Here is a 12,916-nt window from a genome sequence, read left to right on the forward strand (position 1 = left end):
GAAAGAAGGGTGTCAAGAGACTCATCCCAGCAGGATGGAAATCTGTGGATGGTTATTAAGAAATGGGATGAATGCAGGGGACATGGGTTCAAGCCCTGGTCTGGGAAGATCTCACATGCCACGGAGCAACTAAGCCTGTGTGCCACAACTAGTGAGCCTGAGCTCTAGAGCCCGCGAGCCACAACTACTGAGCCTGCGTGCCACAACTACTGAAGCCCCCGTGCCTAGAGCCCGTGCTCCGCAACAAGAGAAGCCACTGCAATGAGAAGCCCATGCACGGCAACAAAGAGTAGCCCCCACTCACCGCAACTAGAGAAAGTCCGCGCAGCAACGAAGACCCAACGCGGTCAAAAATGAAAGAAGGGAGGGAGGGAGGGAGGGATAGGAGGGAGGAAGGAAGAAATATATAAATAAATTTTTTAAAATCTTAAAAATAAAAAGAGTTAAAAAAAAAGAAATGGGATGAATAAAATGGACATTGACATTGATGGGGTTGTAATAAAGGTCTTAATACAATACTATCTGAGACTGGGTGGATCAAAGGGACCCCTGCTGGACCCCCTAAATTAAAGGGCTCTAAGCAAGTTGAGTTAGTTTACCCTAGTTTGGAGAAATGTAAGACACGGGGAAAGCAATGATTATAATGAGAAACCAGACCTGACATCACCTGGGGCAATAGTCAGGCAGATTAATCTTGGCTCAAACCCCCTGCTGGCTAAAATGTCAGGGAGTGGAGAAGTTTCTAGGAGTCCTTTACTGGGATGGGACCTCATGCACTGTGATACCAAAACCCTTTGGTGAAGTCTTAATGCAGGCTACAATTAGATTGAGAGAATATGAAAAAAGTTAAGGTTGACTGATTAAGGTGGAAGTTTGGGTGAAAACTGGCATGTTTAAACAGGCTTACCTGAATGGTTTATGGGAATGGATACTATGTCTAAATGGGGAACACCTCCCCCCAAAGTAAAACAGATGGCATGTCAATCACTCTCCAATCCAAGCAATATTAATTAGACATCATGCTAAATGGGAATAAGACTGCCGGAGCCCACACAGTGTTATAGACAAGAAGCTGGAGCCTGGCAGACAAACTCTGTACAGGAGCCCTACATAGAGCACAGACTGGGGCTTACGGCAAAAGTCTGTGAGCACCTCTCAGTGACAACTACTGGGATGACGGACTGGAGCATTTCCATTTGAGAGGCAATTACTAGCCTGCTATTGAACATTAGTCTAAACTGCCCCTGTGACTGAAAGACAAAATGATCTTGAAACCCAAAATACCCATGATGTCTTGGGTAATGTCAGAAAAATACTCTAATGAGGAAGGCAGTGCACAGAAGAGTTCCATAATTAAATGGAGATTGTTTATAGAGGATCTTGTTATGAGGAGAAGGCAAGGAGGAGATACAATGAGGAGCCTCTTTTCCCAGAGGACTGACTCTGGAACTGAGTGAGGAGGTGCCAGATTCTGTTGTCACTTGGACAGTATAAATACCTCTCAACTGACCAACAAAGAGCTGCTTGGTTTATGTATGACAGTTCCAAGGTGAATGGCCACCACTCTGATCAAAGAAGGTAAACACAGATGGGCTCAGTGGGCTGACTTACACGCTGTTTTCCTAGCAGTGATGGAAGAATTGAACAATGGTAAAGCCCATATGCTTGGGTTTTTACTAACTCATGGGCAACGGAAAACTGGACTATTAAAAGGATGCCTGTATAAGGTGCAGCCATATGGAAATCCCTCTGGGAATTTATGGGCCACTTTAAAGTAGGACATGTTAATGCCCATCAGAAGAACCCACTTTCAGGTTTGGGAGGTGATGTAACCACCAAGTGGACCTTTTGGTATAACCCCTTCAAGTGGCCACCTGGGGGACTGCAGCAATGCAGAGATGGGCTGAATCTAGACATAATCTTATACCCTCTGAGGCACAAATTGCCAACAAGAACTGTTTTGTCTGCCAACAGGAGAGACAGAGGATGCAGATGGCTGTGGGGAAGACTCCCCGGTGGGGAAGGCCCTACTACACATAGCCAGCAAGTAGACTAAACTGGATTAATGCCAGCAGCCCTGGTTGGGGGGGGCTATAAATGGGTCCTACCAGGAATAGATACTTCAGACTGGGCTTTGCATACGAGGCAGTAGATGCTTAAAATACTATTAGAGGATTGGAACAGAAGATACTCTACCAATGTGGGCCGCCAAGTTACACATCTTCAGGCTATGGGACACAACACGCTTCACAGCACACAGTGTCCAACAGTGGGTGAAAAGATACCACATCAAATGGATATATGATGTTGCTTATCACCCTCACAGTAATGGTTTAATTGAGAATTAGAACAGGCAGTTGAAACATCTGCTATCTAAAATGTGTGAGATAAAAGCATAAAGGGCTGACTTTCATGCGTTCACAAATGTGTGCTCACATTCAACATAAGGGGGCTTAAGGGAGAGTCCCCACTAGATAGATACCTCTGTTCTTCTGGTGGATCTGGGGAAAAGGGGATAGAGATGGATGCTGGTATGACTACAATTCTTCCTAAGGGGTAAGGATGCTGGTATGACAATATACTTTTTATTTTCTTCCCCACATCATCTCAGCTTTGTTTTTCCTACCTGATGCAGGACCAGGACTACAGCTACAAGTGCCAGAAGCAGGGATGAAACTCTATTTTTAAACCTTTATGTCAGAATTCCTAAGAGCCTGCTGGGGTGGGCTGTGCCTTCACCCCATCTGGCAAAATGGGGGTTAACAGTGAATGCAGCTGTAATGCCTGGAGGTAAAAACAGCCCACTAGTTCTGTACCTATGTAACCTTACCCTAATATGAATGGTAGTGAACTGAGGCGGAGGTACTTGCTAGACTACTATTGCTGCCTGCAATCTAAACCAGTGCTGTGGCCGAACCTAATGTCCCTTCCAAAGGTGGAAAAGTTTGGGTATAAATGGAAAGAAGGAGGAATAGTAGTTAAGGGTAAAGGAGTAAATAAATGAGTTATGGTAGGTAATAAGAGAAATCCAATATTACATTAACACCCTGAAAGAGGCTCGGGGCAAGAGATGACATTGTCTCTTAGCTCAATTATACCGGATGCCTTGAAAGGGGGAAGCCATATATTGCTGCAGTTGCAACCTGAGAAGATGTATTGTACTGGAACCCTGCAAACCTCAGTGGCCTTGCTCTGGGAGACATTTTCATGCAGTAGGATGATAGACTGAACTAAGCAGTAATGCCAAAGGGACAGGTACTATGCCAGCATCTTAACAGTGAAGAATTAAAAGCATTCTTTCTAACATCAGGAAAAAGACAAGGATGCCTGTTATTATCAATTCCATTCTATACTGTACTGAAAAGCCTAGTTAGTACTACAAGGCAAGCAAAAGAAATAAAGGTGGCAAAGATTGGAAAAGAAGAAATAAAACCATCATTATTTGCACATTATCACCTACTTTACTATTATAAAACTACCTAAAGACATTAAAGGGCTTAAGGGAGAGTCCCCACTAGATAGATACCTCTGTTCTTCTGGTGGAAGAACATTTCATGGAGGGGAGACTCAACATTCTAAATATGTTAATTGTCTCAAAACTACATTCAATGAAATTTCAGTAAAAAGAAGGTGGTGAAGAGAACTGTCCTATAAGATACCAAGACTTACTTTAAAGCTACAGTAATTACAACAGCGTGATTTACTACAGGGACAGAAAAACTGGCAGAATAAACTGAATGCCCAGAAATACATAGAGGAACTTCACATACAGGAACTTATACATGACTGAAGTGGCACTGCAGATCAGAGGGAGGAAGAATGGTCTATCTAATAACTAGTATAGAATAACTAGTTACAGATATTTCTAAAATATTAAATTTGATCTCTTCCTCACAACATAAGCAAAAATCAATTTCTTAGAGATGCTAAATATAACTTAAAAACATTTAGGAAAAAAATGTAGACTATTTTTACAAACTCAGAATAGAGAAGGATTTCTTAAACAGAACAGAAAGTTAAGTCATAAGAAAGATTTGTAAATGAGAATTTATGATTAAGAGTATCTTAATTCATCAAAAGATCCCTAAAAGAAAATTAACAGCCACAAACTGGAAGAAGACATGTGCTTCTCATATAACTGACCAAGGATTAGCTTCTTGAATATATAATGAAAACTTATTACGAAAAACGTCTTAATATTAAGTTTTTGTTTATCACAAAGTAAAACTAGTATTATAAAAATATTGGCCAAAGCTGTTAAAATTCTAATGCTTTTTGGATACAGGTCATGGGAACCCAGTTTCTGCCATCAAAATATCAAGTTTAATTTTATGATTTATCAACTCCATAACCAATAAGCTATAATGTTTAGTTGAGCACGACTAGCAATTTGTGTTTACAAGGCTCCCAATTTCTTCAAGAAAACTTCAAGCAGCTTCTACTTTCTGACAAGGTTAATTCATGTACAGCTTACAAAGGGAGGGGAAGGGAGAGGAGTACTGTGAAGGCTCCCAGGCAGGCAGTGCAGCGTGGGCTGTGGGTAACTGCTTATTTCCATTGTGAAGAGTCAAAGAAGGTAATAAGCAAGGATCCAAAAATGTTCCTGATACCTTAATTATTGGTATCAAAAGTTAGACCCTGGTGTTTAAATTCCCCTTTTATTCCTCCACTATTCCTCTGAAAAGATGATCAGACTCCAATCTTCCCACTCTCTTGCTCCAAGTATTTCTAGGCTGCAGAAGAAAAATACTCTTTTCTGATCTGGGGTCCTAGAAAAGAGCCTTTACCTCTTGGGTTCATTCCCTGCTTAAAATTTCTAGCCAGTTACCACTGCAAAGTGACTGTGATGTACACACTCTCTAAATAACAGACTGGATAGATTTTTTTTTTAATTAATTTATTTTTATTTATTTATCTTTGGCTGCATTGGGTCTTCGCTGCTGTGTGTTGACTTTCTCTAGTTGTGGTGATCGAGGGCTACTCTTCATTGTGGTGTGCGGGCTTCTCACTGCGGTGGCCTCTCTTGTTGCGGAGCACAGGATCTAGGCACGCAGGCTTCAGTAGTTGTGGCACACGGGCTTAGTTGCTCTGCGGCATGTGGGATTTTCTCAGACCAGGGCTCGAACGCGTGTCCCTTGCACTGGCAGGTGGATTCTTAACCACTGCACCACTGGAGAAGTCCCCAGACTGGATAGAGTTAAATGGGCTGTGGGGACTTCCCTGGTGGTCCAGTGGTAAAGAATCCGCGTTCCGATGCAGGGGGGGACTCAGGTTCGATCCATGCTGCAGGGCAACTGAGCCTGCACACCACAACTACTGAGCCCGGGCGCCTCAACTAGAGAGCCGCGTGCTGCAAACTACAGAGCCCATGCACCACAACTACAGAGCCTACGCACCCTGGAGCCCACACGCCACAACTAGAGAGAGAAAAACCGCATGCCACAACTAGAGAGAAGCCCACGTGCCGCAACTAGAGAGGAGCCCATGTGCCGCAACGAAGATCTCACATGCTGCAACTAAGACCAATGCAGACAACAAACAAACAAACAAACAAGCAGGGCCCAGGAATGTGTGCGGCAGCATTTTTTAAAAACTAAAGAAAAAAAAGGGCCGTGGACAAGAATTTCAAATCAGTCTAGAAGGACATTTTCATCACTGAAATCCATCTACTTTTATTCTTTTTGGGTTTTCATGGTAATTGTTCAAGACTTGTAATGTTTTTAAATTTTATGGCATTAGTGAACAAGAAATGAAGTATCAGATGTTATTAAAACCCCTTAACACAGTCAGGAGAAATGAAGAATGGCACCAGAGTAGAAATCAACGTAACAACTCTTAATTCATTCCCTTCTTTCTCTAATGGGAGAGACACTTGTCATTGTTAAAATTTGCATTTACACAGATAAGCTACAATTATTTAACATGGTACCTTTACAAAAGACCCTCAGAGGTGAGTTTATAATTTTAAAATAAATACTGAGACAGATAAGGAAAGGTTAAGTGCAGTGTCCAATACAGCTAACATGTGGGTAAGTGTTCTGGATAAAGACCAATCCAAGCCCATTCTCAGCTCCACCACGTTACCTATTAGCTGTGTGATCTTGGGTAAGTTACTAAGCTTCCCTGAGCATCAATTTCCTCCTTCATAAAAGCATGTGCAGTACTAACTCATTGTTGAGAGGATTAAATGCAGGGGGCAAAAAGGCCAAAATGTACAAGACACTTTAATAGTACAATTCCTAATATAGAGTGATTTCTGTGAATGATTAGAAAATTACTTTATGAGACTTCTTTTTGTATGACACTTTAAAAATATATGTATGATGAGAGTTCTACAATCTCAAGATTCACTCTTGTGTTTAGCATAAAAGACCAAGTTACCAAAAAATACTCATTTGAGCACAAAAACATGCTCATAAATATTCAGTCTTCTTAATTTGAAACTGAAACTAATACATAGATATTAATTAACTATAACTTTTCAACAGACTCCATAAACTAAATGGGACAAGTTAATCAAGCTGAGCAGAAAGATGAGAGCTCAATACAGACCACAAGCACAGAGATATAAAGTGCTATTTAAAACAGGAAGTGTGATAACTAAGGGTTTTTTTCTTTAAGAAGCATGATATTCAGTATAAGAGAACATTTATTAAGTTCTCAACTCTGAAACAAATGCCTTGACTATTTAATTTAACAAAGTTATACTTTGAATGCAGCAATATGTCAGATCCTCACAACTTAAGATGTGCATAATTTTATAGAGGATTATATAGGACTAATAAAACTGATAATAATTACAACCACATTGGCTATCATTTAGTCGGCACAGGTTTCTTACTTTCTCACAATAAATCAGTGAGAGAAGAAGGAAAAAACCTGTTATCCCCATAAAGATGAACTGATTGACACTCAGGAAGATTATGTAACTTGTCCAAGGTTACAGATAGTAAGTGACAGAACAGAGATTTGAACCCATGATTGTTATCACTTCAAAAACCAATATTCTTTCTGCCCCAAATTGCTTCTCTAGAAGAACAGAACATTAGGAAATGGAACTAAATGACTGGGAAGATCTCTTGAAAATCTAGGATTTAAATTCTTTTTACTAATAAGCTAATATACCTGAGGGTATTAAGCTTCAAGCCCCTGCCCCAACAAGCAACTCTCCAACCCCTATCCCCTTCAGGGAAAAAAGCAAGACAGGAAGAAGTAGAAAAGAAAAAAGAATTACTTAACATTAAATCTTTCAGATACAAAAGGGTGATCTGCGGTAATGACCAGCACTAAGAAAGTGAGAGCACGAGGACAGGAAAGAATTTAGATTAGTCATTAGAGAAGAACTTCCTGACAACAAAAATTGAGACACTGGAACACATTATCAGAGAACATTATGTAGGATAAACTGAAGAAAATACAACCTCATGAAGGGCTGTCAACACACAAACAGTGTCAACATACACACAAGATGGGGAAGTACAAATATAGCCTACTTGGCTCAGCCTCATTTATAATTTAAAATAGGAAAGAAAAAAGGAAACTGGTAAAATAAGCTTGACAGCAAGTCAGGAGACTGCACTACAATTCTGTCAGCCTAAGTACAAGTTAGCAAAATGCTAACCCAATATTTGTGCCACATTTTTCAAAAGACCCATCAAGGCACGGTACCATTTTATATTTTCCTTCAATTCACTATCCATTAAAACATAGCATCTCTATTTCCTCTGCAAATTCATGTTCAGACTAGAACCAGTGCTCTAGTCTAGGCTCAAAGTTAGTCATCACAGATGCACTGGTAAAATAAAACCCAAATTCTGCTAGTTTCTTAAGTATGTTTTGGGAGAATTTTGAATGAAAAATATCACAAAGATAACTTCCTTTGGGATTAAAAACAAAACAAAAAACCCCCACATAACTTTGGTGGAATTATTAGACCTAGGAGAATCGTGTCTGTTCCACACGCCTGTACCCCTTTCTCTCACTACATGAAATCAATCCATCCAAAGTTGATCGCCTTAGGAAACTGCAGAGTCAACGATTTCATTTATCCCTTTCCAATGTCAGCTGAGTCTTGATGTGAACCTTTACTAACTTGTAAAAAAATGAGAAGTCTACATGTTCCTGGTAGTAAGAGGATTCTCTCACTTTCATTATAAAAAGAAATATGTTTCTTTTATGATGGTTATGTTATTATCAGGGAAAAAAGGGCTACTTCCATTAAAAAACAAATACACTCAAGTCAGCCAAGTTAATGCTTTTATATTCCTTCCCTTTTTTTCTCTACAGCCACTGCCATCCAAAAGAGAAGTAACCTTTCAGCCTCTGGTCCTACCTAAAACCCTCTCCTTTACACAAGACAGAAGAGACTTTGGACCATTAATTATTTGGTTCTAATAATATACCCCAGTAGTTGAGAGCATAAGTACTTGCTTTTGGGAGACCTAAAAGCTAGGGCAGACCTACCTTGTGAGTAGAGAAGGATCTGCATCTCTAAAAGAACACAGGTAAACACCTGTACCAAGTTCTCCAGGCCCAGGAGCTCGAAGACCTCTCGGAGCGGGTAATCGGAGAGAGGAAGTTCACTGGGGCCCGGCCTCTGACAGATGACGGGTTCATAAACACCATAAAATTTCAGTGATCTCCCTGGAGGAGGAAGGGGCACCTCATAGAGAATATTATGGATGTAGCTCTCAAGCGGCAAGGGTGGTGGCTGCTGTGAGGTAACTGCCTTGTAAAGCTGGATAAGGAATTTCTTGCAGGCCTGCATGAAAGGCAGTGGTGTGATCAAACATATACTTTTTGAAACATACAGGGTGTCTCTGCTGATGTCATAAGAGTTGTATCGCTGGAGTTTCAAAAGGGAAGTTGTATCTCCCTCGTCAATACTGCTTGCCAGTGAGTCCATGCTGCAGGAGGATGAAGCGTACAAGCTGCTGTAATGCTCTGCGTTGTGCATCTGGTAGAGCGTCTGCATTGCTGTGCAGATTTGCTTACTTGTAACTTCTTCATAAAAAGTGAGAACAAAACCGTAGGTACGAGAACCATCTTCCCGGGTAATTATAAATGAGTGGAACTGAGGGTCTTTATTGTCAGTTTGTGTTCTGAAAGATAGCCCTTTAGGCATGCACAACTGTGGAGGAAGGAGAAGAAAAGCATCAGAAGGCAGTACACAAACAACTTCAAACCAGAAAAAAATGTTTGTGAAGCTCCATCTGAGCTTGTGACCTTCATTAAGTCATGTAACTTCTCTGAGCCTCGGTTTCTTTATCTACAACATTTGCTGCATCAGTGACTTGAAGACAAAATATGCAAGGGCACTTCACAAATATTTAGTATTTAAGGACTATTTTTAGAGTAATGTTGATAATGTTTCAGAGGAATACACAGACAGGTGAAGGCTCATTTGGTAAATGGAAAAAAAGTTAAACACAGAATAATAAAAACAACAGTATCATTTTTGCTATTTTGAACAGTATTATCCTTAGGAAAATAAACTTTGAAAATTAAATGATTTTTTTATTTACTGAAGCAGAAGGGTAGAAACAAGACATTTTAGATTATTTCCAGCAGAGATCATGCCCCAGGTCTTGGGAACTACCCAGGATTGAGTCAAACTTGGGAATAAAATTATGTGAGGAGTTAAAGATGCTATATTTAAGATACTTACAAAGCACAAGAAATTAAAATCAAGTCTTTAAAACATTTTAAACAAATTACAGAAAATGTGAAATACACTAAGGAAAACAGAACTTTTAATTCAACTATCCTAAAATAACGATCATTATTAACTTTTCTATTATTCCTTTCTACTTTTGTATTACAATATACTTTCTGCATAGAAATAATTTTACCATACATTATGACATTTTTTTTCAGATTTAATAATCGATCTGGGGCTTCCCTGGTGGCGCAGTGGTTGAGGGTCCGCCTGCTGATGCAGGGGACATGGGTTCGTGCCCCGGTCCGGGAAGATCCCACATGCCGTGGAGCGGCTACACCCGTGAGCCATGGCCGCTGAGCCTGCGCGTCCGGAGCCTGTGCTCCGCAACGGGAGAGGCCACAACAGTGAGAGGCCCACGTACCGCAAAAAAAAATAATAATAATTGATCTGGTGTAAAATTTAGAAGTTCTCCCAAATCCTCACATTACCAAAAAGATGTAATTCACTTAAGAGTTACATGTCCTTCATCCAAACTGTGAACAAACACTTATTAAGTGCCTTTCTGAGCTAGGCCCTGTGATGGTGATACAATGGTGAGAAAGACACAGTTCCTGCTCCTCTGAAGCTTCCAGTCCAGTAAGGATGACAGATGATTAAAAAATTATTAAAAAAAAAATTTATAAAGTATTGGAAGTGCTATGATAGGGTAAATATAGGCGGCTAGGAAAAAACACAGCAGGAGGACATAAATGAGAAAAGAGGGAGCCACCAGGGGAAAAAATTAAGGAAGCCCAAGCGGAGACCTGAGGATAAGTATAGGTGTGTATAGGTGTTAGTGAGATGAAGAGAAGGCAGAGAGGGCACGTGCAAAAGCCCAGAAGACAGAATGTGAGGTTTTGGGGAACTGAAACCTGCTCTTTAACTCACCTACTCTGCTGGGGGCCTTCAGACAATCCCAGTCCTCGGCCTGGAACCACCCTAACTCACATCCAGTAGAGCAAAGGGGCTACCCTGCCAAACCCTACTCAAACTGCAGACCTGTAAGCAAAACAATGATTTTGTTGTTTTAAATCAAGAGACTACGGCCCTGAGGTCAAATCCAATCTGCCACTTGTTTTTGAAAATAAAATTTTATTGGAACACAACCACGCTCCTCCATTTAAGCACCGTCTACACAGCTGCTTTTGCACTACAACAGCAGAGCTGAATAACTGCAACAGAGACTGCATGGCCCACAACGCTCAACTATTTACTATCTGGCCCTTTGTGGAAAAAAAAAACCCTGCCAGCCTATGTTTTAAGCCACTTAAGTAACATTGGGATGGTTTGTTATAGAGCTATATATACCCAAAACTCTCCCTTACTTCCTGTTAAGTCTCCATATAAATACTACCTTAAAGAGGCCTTCCTTTATCTTTCCATAAAAAATAGTGTTTTCATCCTATAAATGCCGTTAAAATGTCACTTCTCCTCTAAAAAGTCTTTGTTGAATGAAGCAGTTAAAAATCTTGCACCACAGTATACATATGTACATTGTACACTGACACACAGTAGTTTCTCAAATTTTGTTTCATCTCTAGATTGAAAACTACTCAAGGACTTGTAATAGCCTTAACGATTCAAGAGTACCACACATGGAACAATACACTATTTGGGGCCGTAATAAATGGTGACAGATAAAGATAAAAAGCAAAAATTGTGAAGCTCAGCATTAAGTATCCCAGTGAAAATGTCTTTATATTTCATATCACTGAATATAAGAACTGGAAAGAGCTATGGTAGCTTTACTTAATTATTATTATATATGTATGTTGACAAAAATTAAATTACTGTGTACATTTGGGCAAAGTAAGACATAGATTTAGGTAAAACACATGAATACCTCGATCTGTTAGGGGGAAATTTTGCTTATTCTTAATCTTGGGAATAAAAGGCCATGGCAGAATATTTTCATAATGAGGCCTTCATAATTAAAGCTGCTTTCACCATAACAAGTCAATGAGATCTTCTACTGATTATGAATGAAAACTCATCTGACACATTTACTATAGTCAATAAAGACTGTAGGAAGGATGATCTGAATCAGTCTTGCTCCAGGCTAAGCTCAAACCTGCATAGCATAGTGCATGGCACACAGGAGTATTTGTTGAATGAATGAATGAATAAATGAATGAACAAGAAAACAAACAAAAACAACAGCTCGGGGTACAGGATCAGATTTAGTTCACCTCTTCATTCAATCTGTAGTTCTCTTTTTACATCAAATAGGCAACACAGAAACACAGTGACCTCCAAAGTCAGCATAAAGACTTCATTTAATTGACAGGGTTTCCTGACATCATAAACCACAGAATTCCAGCTCAAACTGTTTTTGAACAGCTGCCAAATATTCCCTTAAGGATTTGTAGTTTTCGTCAGCATGCATTCAAACATCTACAGGAAGAGCCTGCCAAAAGTTATGCTCAAAATGAAGAATGACTTTCTGTGTTACAGATAACAGATGTAAGAATTATTAAATTCTCTTCCTACACATCAACAAAACTAAGAATTATATTTCTAATCTGGGAACCATAAATTGGAAAATGCTATTTCATTTTTAAAAGTGAGAATGATATGATTTGTCAAGTTTATTTTTCATAATCCTAAACTGTAAGTCAAGATTTGCTCACCATGGCATTCAACAACATCTTTTATTCCTTGATATTGCTGTTTACCAACAATATCCCCTCCCCACCCCACTCTCCCACAACAACTAAAAATTTAGAGTTGTCACTGCTGACCAGATTGTCGCTGGCAATCAGATTACTCTAGCCAAATTGGGCTCACAATGCTGTGTACCTCTCCTGGTTTGAGTGACCAAATGTCCTTATTATCTCTCTGGACTCTTTTAGGCAGTGTGGCTAGAATTTTAACAATTCTTTTTTCCATTTTCTATAGTTCTATTAATCCCACTCCTTCTCTCTTACTATACAAATAAAACTCTCAATGAGTCAGCTTGCCCTTCCTTTCTTCCTTCTTTCCCTCTCTCTTTCCTTTCTTCATTTAATAAACATTTATTTTATGTCATGTATTGCATTAGATCTTGATAACTCAAAAGACAAATATGAAAATCATCCCTTACTTCTAGGAGCTTCTAGCCTAATAGGAAAGAAAGACATATAAACCAGCAGTTACAAAATAATGTAACCAACACTGCTACAGAGTGTGTTCAAAGTATTAGAGGAATAGAGAAGACAGAGCACCTAACCATTCCTG

General features: G+C 39.7%; 1 protein-coding gene across 1 annotated transcript in view; it reads right to left on the minus strand.

Annotated features, from left to right (window-relative positions):
• DENND5B (DENN domain containing 5B) overlaps positions 1-12,916 on the minus strand; it is a 208,011-nt gene that overhangs the window by 81,372 nt on the left and 113,723 nt on the right. Inside the window, 1 exon segment of the mRNA XM_007452177.1 lies at positions 8,464-9,130. Within this exon segment, the coding sequence (XP_007452239.1) occupies positions 8,464-9,130 (667 nt within the window).

This window comes from Lipotes vexillifer, unplaced genomic scaffold, assembly GCF_000442215.2.
Source record: "Lipotes vexillifer unplaced genomic scaffold, Lipotes_vexillifer_v1.1 scaffold1, whole genome shotgun sequence".
NCBI classification, from domain to species: Eukaryota; Metazoa; Chordata; class Mammalia; order Artiodactyla; family Lipotidae; genus Lipotes; species Lipotes vexillifer.